Source organism: Micromys minutus (genome assembly GCF_963924665.1).
Source record: "Micromys minutus genome assembly, chromosome: 16".
NCBI lineage: Eukaryota > Metazoa > Chordata > Mammalia > Rodentia > Muridae > Micromys > Micromys minutus.
The window spans coordinates 49,177,112-49,198,848 of NC_137985.1; the positions used below are offsets into that span (position 1 = coordinate 49,177,112).

General features: G+C 49.9%; 1 protein-coding gene across 4 annotated transcripts in view; it reads right to left on the minus strand.

Moving 5' to 3' along the window:
• The window catches only part of CD276 (CD276 molecule), a 32,749-nt gene extending 11,797 nt beyond the window's left edge, over positions 1 to 20,952 (minus strand). For all 4 annotated transcript variants that reach the window (XM_080930367.1, XM_080930368.1, XM_080930365.1 and 1 more), the window contains exons 1-3: positions 20,894 to 20,952; positions 5,055 to 5,187; positions 1,674 to 2,012 (exon numbers count right to left, since the gene is read on the minus strand). In XM_080930367.1, coding sequence (XP_080786493.1) covers positions 1,674 to 2,012; positions 5,055 to 5,133 — 418 coding nt within the window. In that variant the 5' untranslated portion in view covers positions 5,134 to 5,187; positions 20,894 to 20,952. The remainder of the gene's footprint in view (positions 1 to 1,673; positions 2,013 to 5,054; positions 5,188 to 20,893) is intronic.
• Between the last annotated feature and the right edge of the window lie 785 nt (positions 20,953 to 21,737).

Consider the following 21,737-nt stretch of genomic DNA (forward strand, 5'->3'; position numbering starts at 1 on the left):
TGCTCCTGCCTGGGGTTCACGTGCCACTTGCAGGCCGGTGGCAGCACTGCGAAGGTCCCGATGCCCACAAAGCAGAAGAAGCTGCCCTCATCAGCTACATACATGCACCGGAATCCTCAAGAACACACTGCCCTAGACCAGCAGGTCAGGGAAGAACATTGTGCTGCTACTGAGATTGGCCTGTGCCCCCCCCATCCTTTCCCCCCCAGCCTCTCGGGAAGCTGCACACCAGTTATTTGGTGTATATTAGTTACCAGATGAGGTTAAACTGCCAGGCTGAAGCCAGGCTCGGGGAAGGAGCAGCCTAGGATGGTGTCACTGCCCAGCAGGGCCACCACAGGGTCTTCAGAGACATGGACCTCGATGCCTCCTGGGTCAGAATCACAGAGACAAAGCATTAGGGAGGGAGCAGGGCCTCTGCAGCCATTCCACAGCCTCTTCTCCCATCAAAACCCAGGCCTTCTTCCTTTTCCTTCTCTTCAGACAGACTGAGACTCATATCTGATTCTTCACAGCAGGCTGACAAAAGCCATTCCTGAGATCCCAATGAGGCAATAGGATCATCAAAAGTCCCAGAAAGACAATCCCCTTCCTCAGCAGACCCTTCCTGACCTGCTGACCCAGATGCATCTCCATCCTTCCAGGAAGATTTTCATAGCCTTGGAGTCTGGGGAGTCGAGAAGGCCTTCGGTCAGTGCCTCCTCACTACCTGGACTGCCCTGCCCCACCATCCTATCACAATCGAGCACCTCATTTGTTTGGAGACTGGAGATAAGGAACTCACTTCCTTTAATTTCAAGTATAATTGATAGAACTCTAACCTCCCCTTTAAGGTGCCACTTAAAACCAAAAAACAAGGGCTGAAGAGATGGCTCAGCAGTTAAGAGCACTGGCTGCTCTTCCAGAGGTCCTGAGTTCAAATCCCAGCAACCACATGGTGGCTCACAACCATCTGTAATGAGATCTGATGCCCTCTGCTGGTGTGTCTGAACACAGCTACAATGTACTTGTATAAATAAATTAATTAATTAATTTATAAGTACCATTAGCATCCTGGACCACCCTAAGCATGCTGTGCACATCAAGCAAGCCCTGCTCTGCTTCTTGGCCGTCTAAGATGTGGTCACAAGACCAGTCTGATGAGCCCTGCCGTAACTCAGGGCAGCTCTGGGAGCTGGAGCCTATGATGTCACCTTGTCCCCAGCTCCAGAGTCATGCTGGGCATTGAGTAGAAGGCTAGATGTGAAAGTCAGATATGAGTCTCTGTCTGGAGAGAAGGAGAAGGAAGAAGGCCTGGGTTTTGATGGGAGAAGAGGCTGTGGAATGGCTGCAGAGGCCCTGCTCCCCCCCCCCAATGCTTTGTCTCTGTGATCCTGACCCAGGAGGTATCTAGGTCCAAGTCTCCGAAGACTCTGAAGACCCTGTGGTGGCCCTGCTGGGCAGTGACACCATCCTAGGTTGCTCCTTCCCCGAGCCTGGCTTCAGCCTGGCAGTTTAACCTCATCTGGTAACTAACAGACAAGGAATCACCAGCAGCATCTGTGCAGTAGATTGTGGACGATGCACAAGGCTGTTAGTGCAAGCGCTGGCTCATCCGTAGTGCAGCAGCGTGCAAGGAGCCTCGTGCAAAAGGATGAAGAGCTCAAGCGGAGGGTGCCCCTCGCCACACTCACCGGCCACCTGCAGGCTAACAGCAGCGCTGTCAAAGTCCTGGATGCTCACAAAGCAGGTGTAGCTGCCCTCGTCGGTTACTCGGACGCGCTGCAGCCTCAGAGATGCATTACCCTGCACCAGTAAGTCAGGGAAGAGCGCTGTGCGGTTGGCATAGGCACTGCCTTGGTCCCGGCCCTCGGTGAAGCTGTGCACCAGCTGTTTGGTGTCTGTCAGCTGCCAGATGAGATTGAGTTGTGCCAGACTGAAGCCAGGCTCTGGGGAAAAGGAGCAGCGTAGGGTGGCATCCGTGTCCACCAGGGCTACCACAGGGTCTTCAGAGACCTGCACCTCCACAGCTCCTGGGGGTGAGTCAGAAGGGGCAGGGCGGTTAGGAAAGATGGGGTTTCTCAGGATCTCTCTCCTTTCCCAGCTGCCTCTAGGCTCTGCACACTCCTTCTAGGTCTGAGGCTCAAAGTTCCTAACAATGCTCCTCATTATGAGCAGCCAAGTGCTAACAAGGTTAGACCCAGGATTAGAGCCTAGAACTCATTTACATCGGAATGGAAGACAGAAGTTCATCAGCTTGTGATTAGACTATTGGGGGAGGAGGGGCTCGGTGTTAGAGCATTGCCCAGCCTTGGATCGGCTGTTCCAAAAATGGGAAGGAGGAGGGGTAGAGAAGAAGAAAGAAGAGAAGGTGCTTATAAAAGAAAAAGAAAGAGCCAAAGAAGCCAGGGACTCAAAAGCAAAGAGGCAGCTTGCAAGCCTGGCAGGTATTCTCCACCTACGAGGTCCTTTGCATTTTCTTACAAACACACACTATGTGTATAGGAAGGGTACCTGCAAAACGTAAATGCCCTCTGTTCTTAGTGATTTCCTACGGGTGAGATGGGTGCCTTTTCTTCTCTTCATGAGTAAACATGCTTAACCTCAATGCAAGAAAGAACACCCGTGTCTTTAAATAGGTGCGAGGCAGGAGCTCTATGAAACACAGAGCCCATGGAAGTGTGTGCCAGGGAGAGGGGCCAGCAGGTACAAAGGCCCTGAGGTAGGGCCTGGAAAGAGCACATGGGAAGGTAACACAATAGGGAAGCCCACTGGAGGCCGGCCAGACAGGGTTTTGGGAGATGCTGGAAGAACCCTGGGGTTTCCCACCTTTGAGAGAATGTCATTATGGAGGGCACTAATTATTAGATGTAATCTGAGTAGCAAAGCATGAAGCTCACCCTGGCTTGTCATGGCTTCTATGTTGTAGAAAGGTAAGGAAATAGTCGGGAGACCTGCTCCAAGATCCTCATAAGAAGTGATGGTGAGGGCCGGAGAGATGGCTCAGTGGTTAAAAACACTGACTGCTCTCTAGAGGTCCTGGGTTCAAATCCCACCAACCACATGGTGGCTCACAACCATCTGCAGTGAGATCTGATGCCCTCTTCTGGTGTGTCTAAAAACAGCTACAGTGTGCTTATATATAATAATTATATCTTTTTTAAAAAGGCTTTAAGCACTCAGGAAGCAGAGACAGAAGGATCTCTCCATAAACTTGAAGCCAACCTGGACAACAGAGCAAGTTCTAGGCCCTGGAGTGAAGAGCAGCCATAGACACGGAGAGAACCATCCAGGTCTGAGATGCAATCCAGACAATTATCAATGTTTGCTGGCTGATGAAGGGTGAGAAGGTATGGTGGTTTGAATGAGAATGTGCCTCCCAGAGGCTCACATGTTTAAATGTGTGGTCCCCAGCTGATGGAACTGTTTGGGAAGGATTAGGAGGCATGGCCTTGTTACAGGAGGTGTAGAACTAGCATGGGCTTTGAGGTTTCAAAAGCCTGTGCCATCCTCTTTGTTTTGTGCTTGTGGATCAGATGTAATCTCTCAGCTACTGCTCCGGTGCTATGCCTGCCTGCCATTACATTCTCCACCATAATAATGGTCATGGACTCACCCTTTGACACTGTTTAGCAAGCCCCCAAAGAAAATACTTCCTTTTATAAGTTATAAGAAAATGGGCCCTGGAACCGGTTCCTCTGTTGGCCCCTGTGCCTTCTATCCTATAAACTTTTCAGTACATTCTTCAAATGAAGACAACAGAATACACACCCATAGAAGGTGCAAACAATTTGTATTTGTTTTGTGATTAGTCTTCTACTACTAATTCTATACATAATCTTTCTTAGTATGTGATGTCTAGAGGTTGAAGCTGGCCCTGGATATCTTTCGGTGATCCCATAAAAACTCAGGCCAGTTTTCATCCTTGCCGACTAGTCCTGCCTGTCCCCTTGTAGAGGATATCCAGGACAAGAAACTTAGTCACCCTAAGTTCTTTTTTTTTTTTTTTTTTTAAATAAGATTTATTTATTTATTTTATGTATGTGAGTGCACTGTCACTGTCTTCAGACACACCAGAAGAGGGCATGGTATTCCATTACGGATGGTTGTGAGCCACCATGTGGTCACTGGGAATTGAACTCAGAACCTCTGGAAGAATGGTCAGTGCTCTTAGCCCACTGACCCAGCTCCCCAAAGTTTTTTCTAAAGAAATTAGAACAAGGCCAGGTACGGTGGCACACACCTTTTATCCCTGCACTTGGGAGGCAGAGACAGGTGGGTCTCTGTGAGTTTGAGACCTGCCTGTTTACATAGTGAGTTCAAAGACAGCCAGGGACACATAGTGAGACCCCCGTCTCAAACAAGCAAATACACACACAAAAAGAAGTCAAACACCCATGGGTAGAGATGGTATTGTCTCTGGTAACCACTAGATGGCACCAGATACTCGGTTTTGTTTTCCCCATAGGGTGGATGACTACCTAAAGGGGGCATTTACTTAGCCAAGCACTAGGTGGGAAATGCCTTCATTTATTCATCTTGCTGACTGAGCACTGTGTACAGAGCAAGCATCCACCCAGCCCCTGAGGTGAGACCCCGCTTTCTGAGCAGAGTGACAACGGGCAATAAGCAGAGGAACCATGTATCAAGTGGAGGTAAATGCTAGAAAGCATGTAATAAAACAGAGGGCTAGGGAGGAGGAGGAGTGCTATGCTGTACGCAATGCAACGTAGTCAAGAAGGCATGCCGAGGAGCTGCCATTGGAACAAAGGTTTGCAACAAAATCAAGAGCGGAGTCGTGCCTGTGTCTGAGGACAGAAAGTTCTGGGCAGAGGACACCCTGTGAGCCAGGGCCCAGAGGAGAGTTCACAGTGTGTTCAGGAACTTGCATTATCATAGCACACGGTCCTCCAGTCCCATTTTACAGATGAGGAAGTAGAGGCTGGGGTAAAGGATGCCTGTGGAGCCCAGAGATAGAAATCAGTATGCTTCTTCAGGACAGAGGCAGCCTGGCTGGAGCCCAGGGAGGAGTAAGCATCCCCACACACCACCATGACCACGATCCTTCCCCTCACCTGTGAGGCAGAGGCACAGCGCTCCCAGTGCCATGCGCATAGGCACACCCACACTGGGGCCAACCCATCCTCGAAGCATCTTCCTGTGCGAAAGCTGACAGCTGGGCTCTCCGTGGCGGATGGCTGCTCCTGCCTGTGGAAGAGGAAGAGGGGGCCATTGTCTTCAAAGTTCCTCCAAAGTTCTCAGAACCATCCAAGACTAAGTGGGAAGAGGCCAGGCAGCCAAGGCTGATGAGCTTGCGGCCCGGGCTGTGCCCAGGTCACTTTGGCTGATGGAGAGTAACGGGGTAGGCAGGAGCCACTGAGGGTTCTGAAATAAAGAAACTGCATTGTCAGGGACACTCTGATAGCACGCGCAGGGTACATGAAAGGAGCGATAAAGCAGACGTAGGTTACAGTGACAGCACCCGAGAGCTTGGGGCATGAGAATTTAACAGTCGGGACGCTGGTTCTGAGGCCCGGTTACTGGGGCAGGAAATGTGGAAGTAAATGTGGTCTAAGGCATGCTAGGTTGGGAGCGTGTGTGCAGAAACCCCAGGGCAGCGTCCTAGGAACAGCAGGAATGTAAGGATGTGGAGTTGGGAGAGGCATCTGCTAGTGTGAAACACGTGTATCCAGCAGAAAAGAATGAGGCCAGGAGCAGGCTGGTGCCAGTGTCAGGCCTCAGCAAGAGTTGGATCTGTTACAACAGACCAAGCCTGGCCCAGGGAAGGTCCTAGACTTCCCTGGGTTTAGCTTGTAGGTGCCTGACTCAGGCTGCAAGCGCCGCTTCTTGGGTCTCTCACTGTTGCCTGCTCAAACCATGTGACCCATGTCCATCTATCTCACTTAACAGTAATCAGCAAGACTATGAACATTTTATATCCTCATGACCACCCCCAGAGACAGACTGTATGTCTTGGTCACATTTAGCAGGAGAAACAAACAAATACATACATACATACACACATACAGACATACAGACATACAGACATACATACAGACATACATACAGACATACATACATACATACATACATACAGACATACATACACAAACCCAAAATACAAGAGCTGAAAAGAGCCCAATCCTGCAGGACTCCTTTCTGCCTCTGACGGAGCAAATGCTACCTACAACCAAGCATTTGGTCTAGCCTCAGGTTCCCAGGGACAGCCCTTCCACCCTGTCTTCAGCCCTTTTCCCACAACTCCCTATGTCAGGCAGCAGCACAGAGGGAGTCCCTCAGCCAAACCCTGCATCCTGGCCAGCCACCCACGTCCCTGGCTCCATGCATCACTGCGGGGAAGCCCTGGGCAGCCACTTCCTTTCCAGATGCTTCCGGTCCAAAGTCCGGTGGCCTCAAAGCCTCACTGTCTGTGTGCTGAGTCAGCAGCCCCAATTCACAGACTCAGCCTTGGGGACACCACTTCCTTCCTGACAAGGACACCATCAGCCTGCGGGAAAACCTAGCAGGCAGCTGCCTCTACTACTGGCTATGTGCCACAGGAAGCTAAAGCCTACAGAGCTGCCAGCTTCTGAGTCTTCTGTCCTCTTCTACCCCCCTAGACAGAAGCAATTCCTGTGAGCTGGGATGTGAACCAGGTTGGTGAAGTGCTTTCATAGTAGGCGCAAAGCTCCAGGCTCAACCTCTGAGCACTCCCAAACAGACGCAGAAAACTCAAGGAGTTCAGGGTCATTCTTAGCTACGTGGTGAGTGAGTGCAAGGGCCATCCTGGGCCACGAGAGATGCAAACACAAAGCAAAAGCAAACCAAAACAAACCCGGGGTCTGCCAGTCCTTCCTGGACCCCGTATCTTCTACCTCTCCCGTTCTGCTGCCTGGGCCTGTGGTGTAGGGCCGCTCAGGCCCTCATCACTGACCCTGTAAGTCCCACGTGTCACCCCTACCAAACTCATTCTCCCAGGTGCCTTCTCTTGAGACCTAAGACAGGAATCAGTTCATGCTGTCCCCTACTTAATCATCTCCCATGGCGGACTGGAGAGATTACCCAGTGGTTAGAGCACTGACTGCTCTTCCAGAGGCCCTGAGTTCAATTCCCAGCAACCACATGATGGCTCACAGCCATCTGTAATGGGATCTGATGTCTTCTGGTGTGTCTAAGACAGCTACAGTATACTCACAGAAATAAATAAAATAAATCTTAAAAAAACAAAACCAAAACCAAAAAAGAATCTCCCACGGCTCCCCAGTAGTTTCAGGAAAAGACTTACAAACCTCTACCTGACACTCAAGGCTCTTAGGATGCCTTCGCATGCTTAAGCTATTTCCTGTTACCAGGCATTACCCTAGGACTCCTTGTGAATCTGTACACATCTGTTGGGTGTGTGAGATCAAGGAGTCCCTCTCCTGGTCAGGCTAGTTGAGTTTCCCAGAGCAAAGCTGTTCCTCACTCCAGAAGGTCCATGAGAGGCTTTCAGAGTGGGCACTAGCTCTGTTCCCTTTGATTCTTTTACTCCATTCTGGACTCAGGAAGTCCATTATTGTAATCCAGCCTAGAAACTCCAGGGAGCACCCTTCTCCCCCTCCCAGCCCCTCCCCGACCCTCCACCCCATCCCCCACCCCCACTCCAGCAAAAAAAAAAAAAAAAAAAAAAAAAAAAAAAAAAAAGACTACAGAGTGCCTTGGCCCCTTGTAGAGACTGTAGGTGAGAACCAGCCGTGCTCATCTTAAAGCTGCTGCAAGCATCTTCCATCAAACCCAGAAGATTTAGGACCAAGCACACTCCGAAGACATCACCCAAGATTCATTGCCCCAAGCAGTAAAAACAGCAAACCCCGATTGCCAATGGGTCTGAGCCAAGATGCCCTGAACCCGAAGGTGCTCATGGATTCTACCTTCACCATAACCAATGGCATCATCCCACAGTCTTTTATTTTTAATGAGATATTATTATTATTTTATCATTATATTATGATTATTAAAAGGATATTGGATCCTGTGAAACTGATCCATGTGGTGAGTCCATGCGGGTGCCGGAAACTGAACTCCGGTCTGCTGCAAGAGCAGCCAGTACCCTTAACTGCAGAACCATCTCTCCAACCTGATTTCTTTGTTTTCGGTTGCGTGCTGCTGTGTGTGGGTTTGTACACGTGTGGGTATGTGCACAAGGTAGTGCAGGTGCCCAGGGTGTCAGACCTCCTGAAGTGGGACTTACAGGCATGAGCCACCGTGTCGGTGCTGGGAACCAAACTCCAGGTTCCCTGAAAGAGCAGCACGTGCACAGAGCCACCCCTCCCTCCCTATCCCACAGTCTACCCCACACCTCTCAGAGCACGGGCAAAGGTGAGAGCGTTGCAGAGCTCTAGAAATATCAGCAAGTTCCCAGATCCAGGTATTCCTGAAGCAAGACGCAGACCTAGATGAGCCAATCTTCTCCCCCTTAATCCAGATCCAGCTAAATTTCTGTCTCGTGCAACTGAAGGAATGCTTATATATGTAGATTCATCTATGAATTGGACAATTCCCTTAATTATGCACAAAATACCTGTAGTGGGGACAAGGGTGACTAACCTGTGTGTATGCTCTCAAATAGCAGACCCAGTAGAGAAGGTAGACACGCCTTTCAGTACTGCCCACTTTAAGATTACATGAGGACTGCTTGGTGGCATCTGAGAGCCATCTTAGCCTCCAGTGTGTCCTGAGGACCTGGTGCAGCTCTCCAGGTAAGGCTGGGAAAGGGGAGCTTCATCTTAGCCCCGTCTGCTGCCTCTCCAGCAGACCTCGTAGTTGGCAGCCTAGAGGTCTCGAGAGCAGGAGGAACTGAACTTGGTCACCAGAACTCAGAGGGAACACCAGGCATGGTGGTGTTCACTTGTAGTCCCAGGACTGGGAAGGTGAAGAAAGACGGATCTTTAGGTTCACCGGCAAACCAACCCAGTCTGCTTGGTGAGCTGTGGGCTAGTGAGAGAGCCAGTCTCATCGAACAAAAACAAACAAAAAAGCAAGGTGGATGACAATTGAAAATCAGCAGCCAAGGTTGTCCTTTGGCTTCCACAGTTAGTACACACACCACACACAAACACTCACATACACACAAAAACACTCACTCACACACATGCACACACACAAACACTCACAAACACTCACATACACACACTCACACACATGCACACACATAAACACACACATACACACAAAAACACACACTCACACACATGCACACACACAAACACACACATACACACAAAAACACACACTCACACACATGCACACACACAAACACACACATACACACAAAAACACACACTCACACACATGCACACAAACACACATATACACACACAAATATACTCACATATATACACATACGTACACATGCACACACATACACACAAATACACTCACATATACACACACACTCACACACATATATACACACACATACACACAAACATACTCACATATACACACCCAAACACACACAAATACACTCACATATACACACACACTCACACACATACACACAAACATACTCACATATACACACCCAAACACACACAAATACACTCACATACACACACACACTCACACACATATATACACACACATACACACAAACATACTCACATATACACACCCAAACACACACACATACACAAATACACTCACATATACACACACATGCACACACATACATACAAATACGCTCACATATACAGACACACACACTCACACATACACACACATACACACAAACACACCCACATACACACATATATACAAACATATGCACACAAATACACTCACATATACAGACACACACACACACACTCACACATACATATATACACACATACACAATGGCAGAAAATGAGCCCAAGGTTTGGGGCTCAGCCACTTCACAGTACAGTCTTACTAGGGTCCCCCACAGTGAGAGTTTGATGAGGATGACCCTCATAGACTCCTACAGTTGAATACTTGGCCTCTGGTGGATGGCTCTTTGGGAAGGATCAGGAGGTGTGGCCTGTTGGAGGAGGGGTGTCACTAAGGGCAGGCTCTGGTGCTATTCCCAATGTGCTCTCTGCTGTCCCCTGCCACCATGTCTTTACTCTGCCACTTAAACTTTTTTAAGTTGCCTTTGGTTATGATGTTTTATCACAATAAAAAAAATTATTACACCAATCTCTCCTTAAGAAACAAAAAGGAGCGGGGGCCAGCGTGGGGACTGGAGAGATGGCTCAGTGGTTAAATACACTTGCTGCTCCTGCAAAGTACCTCGGTTCAGTTCCCAGCACCCACATGGGGGGCCGCAACCATCTGCAACTCCACTTACAGAGATCCGACCCCCTCTTCTGACTTCCTCTGGTATCATGTATGTATGGTACAATACATACATGCAGGCAAAACACTCATGCACATAAAGTAAGATAAGTGGATCTTCTTTAATTTGTAATTATTAACATCCATTTACTGACACATTTAATAGTTAATGTCTAAGCACTGCAGTGCACAGGAGCACACATATAGAGGTGAGAGGTCAGCTTGTGAAAATCAGTTCTCTTTCCACCACAGGGGTCCTGGGGCTTGAACTCAGGTTGTCAGGTTTGGAACTAGGCACCATGCCTTGCTGAGCCATCCTCTATGTTTCTAAAAGAACAACTTCGCTAAGCCTAATGGGTCTCCTTTTAATAACATAATATAATAATATTATATATATAATAACATAAATAATGACATTTCATATGTTAATCCTTAGTGCTATCACACAAGTGACATCAAAATACGTACAGCCATGTTACCATTGAAGACACCAATTACTTCCCTAAATATGTTCTCTCCACTTGGTAGCATTATTAGTCAGGCATGGGGACACTCAGCTAAAGACTACAGATCCCAGACTCCTTTTCAGTTAGGTGTGGCCACAGGATCATTTTCTGGCTAATAAGATTTCAGAGGAACTAACATGTACAGTTTCTGGGTCATGTCCTTAAAGATGGAGGGCACACTCTTTTTTTTTTTCCTCCTACCCCTTCCAACGCATGGACCAGAGATATGTCAAGTCTGACACTACCAGGGCAACACCCTAAGCATTACAAACCAAGAAGAGAGGGTCCCTGGGGCTGTAGTTTCAGCCCTGGATATAGCCAGATGGTCACATGGGTGAGAAGTAAGCATCTGTTCTAGCATAAGTCCCTGTTATTTTGGTCTTTCTTACGGCATCTGAATGAACTAATTTAGGGAGCCATCCCTCTCTGTTTATCTCTTCCTTCTCTCCCCACCCTAGGAAAATTGCTAGTGCTCAGAGCCACAAAAGAAACTGTCTAAAATAGGTGTCTCAAAATTTGAGCTACAGTCTCAACAATCACCAATGGATGACAGAGTCCAGAGAAGAGATATTTCAAGGATGGAAGTGACCCAGGGAGTGTATGAAAGGAGAACAGATTGATGCTTAGAGCAAATGAGTAAATGTGGGCCCACAGAATAAGATGGAGTTGAGGGAGCGAGGCATGCTCCAGGGGGGGGGGGAAAGTCACACTGAAATTATGCTACATTCATCCCCAGCAAAGTGAGAGACGGGGGAAGTCATTCACACAAGGTGACCACAGAAACTGAAGCTGGGATTCCTCCTTGCCACCGCCAGCCAAAGACCCAGAGACCAGAGACCACAGAATGAGAAGAGACCCCAGGGCAAATTCTGGAATGCCGTCAGAAGTGGGTGGCTAGGTGTCAGAACAGGAGACCCCTCTTTCCTTGGCCACCCTTACCAGCTTGTATGCTCTCTCTGAGGATGGTAACCAGCTATCCACAGGCAGTCTACTTGCTTTGAGGCAGATTACTGGTGAAAAATCCTTCCTTACACTAAGCCAAAACCTGTCTCTCAGGACAGCCTCTATTGGTCCTCATGAAGTCCCTACAACACACAACAAGCAAGCGTCCTTTCCTGTGAACCTGCAAGTATTTGCAATCCCTTGACAAGGTCACCACCAGGCAACTGTGTCATAGAGGAAGAAGGAGGAGGAGGAGGAGGAGGAGGAGGAGGAGGAGGGGGAGGGAGAGGGAGGAGGAGGAGGAGGAGAAGGGGAAGGGGAAGAGGAAGAGGAAGGAGGAGAAGGAAGAAGAAGAAGAAGAAGAAGAAGAAGAAGAAGAAGAAGAAGAAGAAGAAGAAGAAGAAGAAGAAGAAGAAGAAGAAGAAGAAGAAGAAGAAGAAGAAGAAGAAGAAGAAGAAGAAGAAGAAGAAGAAGAAGAAGAAAGGTAGATTATTGAATGTATGTCTCAAAATCATCAGTTCTTGAACTCAGTGCCACCTTCCCATGTCTAGCCACCTGCTTCAGATGAAGCTGGGGCGGACTAGAGCTTCTAAGTTGTTCCGTGTGTCCTGGAAGTTCACTGGGTCCAAGTCCATCCCTCAACTTCCATAACTGATGAGGCTGCCTGGCCATCAAGCCCTGGGATCTACCTATCTCTGTCTCCTTCAGTGTCGGGGATACAGGGTATCCTGGATACAGGGTACCCCTGTACCCAGCTTTTACTTGGGTTCTGGGAATTCAAACTTAAGTAAGACAAGCACTTAAAAAAAGCACGGCCCCTAAAATGACAAACTTGCATAATAAACATAGGGAAAGGTTTGGAGGACAGATTATTATGGAAGGATAATATGTCGAGTCCTTTGGAGCCAGTGCATACTGTTAACATGGGTAAGGAGGATTAGCAATTCCTTGACAACTTTCAGGGAGCCTTAGGAAGAGGACATTCCTCTGTCTGGGAGAGGGGGTGGCAGAGAAAGTGACAGAGTGAAGAACGTCACAGCATATTCTGGGAAGACGGTGCCCTGGGAGAGAGATGCTGTGAGAAGAGAAGGCAGGGGTCACTTAAGGATTCCAGGTTGCTTCTGTGCAGTGAGGAGCTGAGACACTGTGGCCCACACCTCCACCCCCTCTCTGCGTTCTACCCCAGACTGTCTTGAAATATCCCTGACAGCTTCTTGGAGACAATGACTCTAAGTTCGCTCAGCATAAGGACAGCCAATCCCAAGGGGCAGATGCAATTAAAACTGATCACCACTTCCTCACCTGACTTGGTTAGTTCCCCCAGCCACCTGTGCTCTTCCTCCTTGGCAATGGAGTAACACATACACCAGGTGTGAGTGTGCACATACACACACACACACACACACACACACACACACACACCCCTGAGGGGCTAGTCTCCACATGGATGCTTATTTTCTCTATAATCCTTAACAAATTCCTCTTTTATCTTCCATGGCTTCTGATACCAGGGATCAGCCCTCTTGAAGGGAATCCACCCCATATCCACCTCCCCAGGGAGGCTGTGGCTCAACCTCAAGCTTGGGCTTGTGAACAGATCTGACTCAGGGATAAACCCTTGTCCCACTCCCAGTTCAGGGATGGGAAGTAAGCCAAGCCATAACCAATCAGTCTTTGCTCAGCATTTCTGCAGGAAACCTCAGTAAAGATTTTTTTTTACTGAGGCTCCTAGGAAGGATATGGTCTAGGCTGTTAGCAATCAGTTTGTCAGTTATCAGCAATCTAAAGGAACCCATCCAAGGGCTGGGGAGATAGCTCGGTGGATAAAGAAAGTGCAGTACAAACACAAGAATATGAGATTAGAGCCCCAGCACCTATACCAGCTGTTCACAACATGTGGATCACAACCCCAAGGGGGGGTGTCACACATCAGATATTTACATTATGATTCCTAACAGTGGTAAACCTACAGAAATGAAGTAGCAATAAAAACCATTTTATGGTTGGGGAGGGGTCACCACAACAGGAGAAATTGTATTAAAGGGTCACAGCATTAGGAGGGTGGAGAATCGCTGGGCTACAGAAAAGTAGGGTGAGGTGGCAAACATATAATCCCAGTGCTAGGAAAGGGTTAACGGGTGGATCCTTGGGGCTCACTGGCCAGCCAGGCTTACCAAACCAGTAAATCAGTGAGATCCGGGTCAGTAAGACTGTCTCAAAAAAGTCAATGTGCAACAACTGAGGAAAACACCCAAGTTTGACTTCTGGCTTCTATTTACACACACACACACACACACACACACACACACACACACACACACACACCACACTCATAAAACATGCACTACATCCAATGATCACCCCCTTCCACGGAGTACCCAGGCCTGCTCATGCATTTGGAATAACAGTTCAGCCCCAAGGGGGCCTATCCGACGTGACTCTGCCCCATCTCCCCCCTTCCTAGCACTTGCCCCTCACTGCAGTGAGCTGCTTCCAGCTTCTGCAGCACAAGCTCTCTTTCCTACATCATAAGGGATTGTTCTTACCATACAGTCACTTATGCTGGGATGGCATAAGATACACTAGCAACAAAGCCAGAACTAAGTCTGCCACTTGCTGTTCAGTGTGCCTCCCCTGATGCCTCAGAACCTCCCTGGGTCTCAACCACATGTGCTCCCATTAACTCTTACATCGTTAATCCCAGCGAGGATTGAGCTCTACCCATTGGGAACTCAGGGCTTTCTGCTCGGTGGTGGATGAGTGGATGGACAGATGGATGAAGAGACAGATGGTTCTAATGAACAAAGGAACTAGAAACCTGATTGTGAACCCACCCACGGAATGTGGGAATGAAGGACAAGTCCATTTTGTCTTCTACTTGATACAGTCTGGGTTTTTTTTTTTTTTTTTTTTTTTTTTTTTTTGCTTTTTGTTTGTTTTACAATGGGTGTGCAATCCCTCTTGCAATAAACCAATAGAAAAGAGAAAGCAGCCATATCATAGGGCGTACTTGCTAGGCTCTCCTTCTTATTCCAAAAGATCCCAGCCACTGACCCCTGCTGAGAGCATAATTGCATGCAGGGCTGACCACAGCATTGAAGGATCTTAAGGTCGAAGAAGGTAGCTTTGGAGTTGGAGGTTCAAATCCACACTCTGCCATTCCCAAAGACATGTGACTTAGGGATACATGCTGGCCCTCAGTTTGCTCATCCATAAAATGGGAATAATAAGCCCCGTCCTCTCGAGGCTTAGCTGAATAAAATAATCTGAGCTGACCTAACAAACACCAGATGCCCTGTAAGTGGCTAGGGGACCTGGGAAAGGGAAGAAGGGTCTCTAGAATGCATTCTCTGGGGAGCTGTCTCCGAGATGGGAGATGGCTTTCTTTTCCTGACAGTCTGAGTCAGTTCAGGTCTTTTGTGTCCAAGGTTACCCGCTAGATACCATGCCCCAGCCCTGTGATTTTATCCAGCGGAACAACCCAACTTCCTTTCAAAATGACTGTGTGAGTCAGAACTGCGGTAAGTCATGAGAACCATCTGCAGAGCACTGTGGCCCAGGGGGTCTTCCCAGCATCCTCAGGCCATTTCTCCTGTGCCTGCAGGAAGTACCCAGAAGAGGGAAACAGAATGCAGGACAGGCCTCGCACACAGAGGTCAAGACTCCAAGCCCAAAGATGGCAAGACACTCTGGGGCACGGGCTGCACAGAGCTGCCCCTCCTTCCTCACTCCTTTCTGCTTAGGAAGAGGCTCTCAGATGAGTGAGCATCTTCTTCTAGGACAGCAGCGTGATGCCATCAGAGGCTCAGGAGCGGGCCAGCCAGAATGAGGAGAAATGAACAGGAACATAAGAGCCCAAATCAGAGGGCAGATCCCAGCAGACCATGAAACATACACCTGAATTCACTCAGCATCTGTTCAGTGTCCATCAAACATGCCTGACAATGGCAGCCCAGCCAGAACCCATGCTGCTCTCATGGAAGGGTCCACTTGCTCAGATGCATTCTGTTCAATGCCTCTCCGCCCTGAAAGAGGTTCTGCCTAGCAGAAACCCACCCCTCTCCCAAGCCTCACTGCCTCTACCAGGGACAGGTCTCAGCAGTGTAACTAGCTCTGTCAGTCCTCAGAGGTGGGAGGCTTGTTGAAATACAACTGGCCTGGGGCTCACACCAGGTTCGTATGAGAAGTGAGCCCAGGGGAGCCGGTGCTGCCCTAGGGCCCACAATCACCCATCAGACAGCAAGGGTGGCTAATGCGTGTTAGAACTAATGCATGACCACACCCAGGCCTGGAGTCTTCACCTACGAGCCAGAATTGACAGGTTGTTTTAACTGTCTGGGGCGCAGCATAGCCTCAGGAGCAGCCCAGAGTCACAACCACATACCAATGACTATGGCTACCTACTTGAGACTCATCTATAAAATAGGAGTGACAACTCCTCACCTACAAAGCTGCTATGAGAATAAAGACAACAAAGATCAATTAATGCCAAGTCAGTGGTAAGCTCCATTGTTTTGTGTGTGGGGTAGTGTGTGTTCACGTGTGGTGCAGAAACACTAGTGTCAGTGGCATGTATGTGAAGATCACAGGACAGCCTTGAGGGTCTGTGTTTGCCTTCCAGTGTTTGACGCAAGGTTAGCTTCTGGGAATCATTCTGAGTCCGTCCTCCACCTCACCACAGCAACTCTGGAATTTCAAACACATGCAGCTTAGTGGGTTGTGGGAATGCAAACGCAGGTCCTCTGGCTTCACTTCCTGCGGAGCCATCTCCTCAGCCCTCATCACAGGTTTGTGTCAGGAAGCCCTTCTGCTAAGGTAGAAGTCTGACATTAGTGGACAGCCCTGAACTCCGTGCAAAATGGCCGACTCCCTGTGTCAGCAGCGCTTCCTCTTCTCTGGGTTATCCTGGACCCCACACCTGAGGATGTCATGGAGTCCTGCACCTGAGATTCCTGGAATCCCTCCCCATGTTAATGAGGCATCTCAGTAGCCTTAATCCTTTGCCCATTCTGGATATATTCCCACCCCCCTGCCCAAAACTATATAACCCTTGGATCACCCCAATCAAGTGTGTGCATAAAACCCACCCTGAGAAAAGAAATATGGGCAAGCTAAGTTCATCTCAGAGAGCTGTTTCATTGAAGATCCTTGGAGAAGACCTATCCTCCCCAACCCTCCCCCTCCTCCCTCCCAGCTGGACCAGGGTCCCGCCCATGTTGGACTCCATCCTTCCTGCTGCATCTGAACACCCTGAGAGGAGGAAAGTGGGGGACACACAGCTTTGCACCATATACCCAGCTTCTCAGAACTCATTCTTGCCATTACTGCTGTTCCGGCCACAGGCATGAGGCCTTCTGGGTCCTTCAGTATGAGCTTCTTCTCCACCTCCAGCTAAGACCTCCTCTGTAGCGCAATACACCTAGGTCCCTGCAACTGTTAGACCTTCTGAGTGCTCTTTCCACCTAGACCCCACCCACCCTGGACTCCAAAGCAGCAAACACACAACTCAGCTTCACCTCTAGGTCTGGCTCCTTCTACGGTCCTTAACCTCTGCTTGTCCCAGAAGCTGGGTCATAGCTCTACTCATTAAGAGTTCCAGTCCACTGACCACTGCGTCACCCCGGGGTCAGAAAAATATTCCAGTATTTTCCCTCGGAAGGTGAACGCCCAAAGTTATAAAGGTGTGGTGGTATCTTTCCCAGGACCATAAGGAAAGTAAAGGAACGTGGGTCTGCCAACTTGAGAAGTAAGCAAAATGGGAGGGCATAAGAGGCTCTCCTCTCCAGGAGTGAAGAGCACCATGTGACAAAGACTAGGTCTCTGACAGGACAAGAATGTTCTATCAGGGACCACAAGTCTCGGTGGTCAGGCCTGTCCACTCCCTGGCTCACCAGATGAGTTCCCTCTGCCCAAGGGCACCCTTGGCACATTTTCCAAGGGTCCAAGCTGAAAGGTCAAATTCAAGGCTGCCTCTGAGGTTGCAGAAAGAGCCAGTCCCGAAGGCAGACGGTAGACTTGCCCTCACCACCTGCTCATTCTGTGTCTCTGGGCACATGACCTGCCCTTGCCAGGCTTGGGTTTCTCCTTCTCTTACCCCGAACACTGCAGGAATAGCTGGCTAACCTATGGTGGTAGGAACGGCTGTAATACCAGAAGACATGGCTCTCTCCCAATGTGTGGTCCACACTGGGCTCCTCTCCCTAACCAAGCTCCCCCCTCCCACACACACACCTTTTGCTGGTAGATTTCCCTGTCACTCCTGCTCCAGGCTGTGAAAAAACAAAGGGCGGCAATGAGAAATCCGCACTCACTCAGAGGATCCGCTTCTGGGCAGTGACATCATCCCGCTTGTCCCTTTCCCTTCTTTGCCAGCCCCATGACTCAGATCCACAGCTCAACACCCCCCATGTGGTCATAATCTCAGAGGATTTGGGTTGTTTTCTGCACAGAGCCCAACCCAGAAGCATCCGGTTATAGGTCAGACACTCAACACTTTCTAGGAGTCTCTCTGAGGATGCAGAACACTAGCTCGCAGCTCCGGGATTTCACTGCATCCCTAACTGGATTTCTCATTGTGGTGTCTAACCTGAATCCCACTGAAAAGAGTAGATGCTAGAGGTCAGCACTGGAGGAGAGTGACTCCTGCAGAGAGCTTCAGGAGTGGCCTCTCCAGAATAAGGATGCAGGCTCCCCAGAGGACTGTTCTGAAAGGCCACCACTTCTATGACGGTTCTGAAGATAAACATGAAAGCATCCAGCCCAGCTGCCAGGCATCTGAACATCTTGGGCATCCAACCACCCTGTTCCCACCAGGTGCCTGGACAGAGCTTAAGAGGGACAGAGGTGGGAAGGAGAACTGGGTCAAAAATCCCAGCTCATCTCTGAAACTAGGCTTCTTCCCTTACAAGATGCAGGCTCTGTCCTCTTGTAGCAAAGTCTGGAGTGCATGAGCGATACTCTGCAAGCAGGTAGAAGCCACCATGTCTGCCGGGACAGTACGGCACCCTGTAGACCAGTCACGGGACCAGCGAAATCCGAGCTGGAGCTACTCTGTGTATGAGCAAACATTCTCTCTCTTTCTGGTTTCTTTGCCTCATAATCCTTTGGGTAAAACTGGCGTTCACAATAAAAACCTAAGCGATGACATAACGCGTACTTCTTTTTTCCTTTTGACCAAAGTCTCATGAATCCCAGGGGAGCTTTGTAGCCTCGGATGACTTCCAATCCATCTTCTACCACTAAGAACTGAGATTGCCGCCATGGGCCACCACAACCAGTTTATGTGTTGCTGGTTTCTGGGAATCCAATTCAGGATTCCAGGATTCGTGGGTACTAGGCAAGCACTCTACTAACTGGGCTCTATCCCCAGCCATATGATGAAAACTTCAGGGATGTCAGCTAACTGTGACGTGGTTGTAACATGGGGGAGGACAGTTAGCCGAGAGTTAGAGTTGAAGCTTGAGAACACCAGCTACAAGAAAACGCACACATCCAGAATGTTCCCATTCCCAGACAAGCTGGAAATACAGCATATCCCTGAACTCCCCAGCCTCTGGCCTGCCATTCAGTCAACCCGAACCCATAAGACAGGTTTAGGTTTCATTTCAAGTACAGATTTCAGATTCACCTATTTACAGGTCCCCAAACTACCCAGAATGCCGTTGCTAAACAGTAGGGGTCCCAGGGATTTCTGGGAGGCCAGAAGGAATGAGAAAGTAGTCTCGATGAAATAAATAGCTCTCAGTTTCATTAGCTTCTCAAACTTAAAGTACTACACACTAAAAGGTCTCTGAGGGTCTGGAGAGATGGCTCGGTGGTTAAGAGCACTGACTGCTCTTCCAGAGGTTCTGAGTTCAATTCCCAGCAACCACATGGTGGCTCACAACCATCTGTAATGGGATCTGATGCCCTCTTCTGGGGCATCTGAAGACAGCTACAGTGTAGTCATATAAATAAAAAATAAATCTTAAAAAAGAAAAAAAAAAGGTCTCTGAGCCTGGCACGGTGGCGCACGCCTCTATCCCAGCATATGGGAGACATAAGCAAGTAGATTTATGAGAGTTCAAGGTCAGCCAGATCTATAGTGAGATCCTATCTTTAAAAAAAAATACACCCAAACTTTTAAAAAATTTAATCAATATTCATTTACAGACCGTCTACAATCAATCTGAAGAGAAACAGTTTTTCACAATTAAAGTAGGTGTCTCCCGGACACAAACAGACCCACACATACAAACTTCGGGTTTCATATTTACTTAATATTTGCCTTCAATGATAAGCTCTCAGGTCTGAGTCATCCACCACGCATTCCTCATTAGGGGCAGGTTCGGCTTAGAAATAAAACTCCCTTTCTGCCTCAGGCTCCAAATCTGCCACTGGTTGGCTGGGGCCTAGTGTGGAAGGGCCCTGGGTCTCTGCGTCCCACCCTGGTCCTCCAGCTTCTTCCCACCTTCCTTCGGATCTCCTCTCCATCCACCTCCGTTTAGTTAAGACCGCCCAAACTGTCCCAAGCCTATTTCCTCTTCAATCTTCTATTTTTTTTTTCCCGTGGGAGCCTTTAAAGCTATTCCTAAAACCTGTTCCCTCGTGCTCTTCGGCAGACCTGCTCCCCCCCCCCCCCCTTCAGAGCCGAGAACGGGAGACCACCTAACCTCGTGCTCCCCTCCCCCGCAGCTTCCCCTTTGAGAGCTAGTATTCATGACGTTTTCCTCCTCAGTGTCCACAGAATGCTTCCTTCCCAGTCTGGGCTTAGCAGCTTTCTTAAACTTCAAGAATCATCAACCCAGTGTGACCTACCTGCCTGTATCCCCTCTCCACACCCAGGGCATGAATAAGTCAGTCGCCCACCCCGTTTCGGGCCCCATAAGTTCCAGACTTGGGGGTCATCAGATCCCACAAATCTCAGCGGGTCTCAGCCCCCAAGGAGGGAGCAGCCAAGCAGGGGTGCTCCCAGCTCCTCCGGGCCCTAGAGCCCTAGCGGTGGCCGTGGATCAGGGTGCCGGTGCCCTGCGGGGTAAGGGCCGCTGAGTCCCCAGCTCCATGCACCCGGCGCCTGAGCGCGTGCGGTCCAGGCGCGGCCGCACACAAAGGCGGCCCCGGCCCACGCCGCCCCGCGCCACGCAAGCACTCACCGCGCCGCGCCGACTCCCGGGACTCGGGGACGCGGCGGGGCGCAGCCCAGTCGCCGCTACCGTCGGTGCCGCCGCCGCGAGGCCCGGCCAGACTGGGGCCGGGGGCGGGCGTGTGAGGGGCGGGACGGCCGGAGGAAGCTGAGGGCCCGGAAAGGCCGCCTGGGTGCGCCCCGGAGGCTGGATTGGCCAGCGGTGGAGATCCCAGGGTGAGGCCTGACCCCGCCTGCTGGGCAGGGCCCCGGGGCTGGACCCGCCCCGACCCAGACCCTTGTGGGACCCCGGAGGGGGAAGACCTGGTACCCCGAAGAGGAGGTGTTAGGCTACTCGCTGCCCATCCCCCACACGGATCCTAGCACTTTCAAGAGCCGAAGTTTCTCTTTCGGTGAGAGGGGACAGGTGACCAGCCATTGACCACTCCCACCCTCCGAGCGGCTGACTCCAAGCCCGGCTGCAATCCAGCGGTCCCGTTCAGTCCAGATTTCTCCCCCTCGACACCAGGCCCGCACCGCGGTTCGGAAAGGGTTAACTCGCCAGCGAAGAATTCTGCGTTGCTGGGAGCTCTCTATAAATACAGTGTCGTGGGCGCCTGAGCCAACCACAGGGCAATTTCCACTGAGATGGTTTTCCTCTTTTTCTTACACTCACAGCCACCGGACTAACTGCCTCCCCCAACCCTTGTCCCAGCCCCGTGCCAGCTGTTGGCTAGCCCAGGTTCCATAGAGCTGGGTGCCCCCAGCCCCGACCCCTTTCCTTGCCTCCTATCTATTTCCATTCCCTTGGACTATGTCCTTAAAAGATCTAGCTCCAGGCAGCGACAAGAGGAGGGCAGAAGGATGATTAGGCC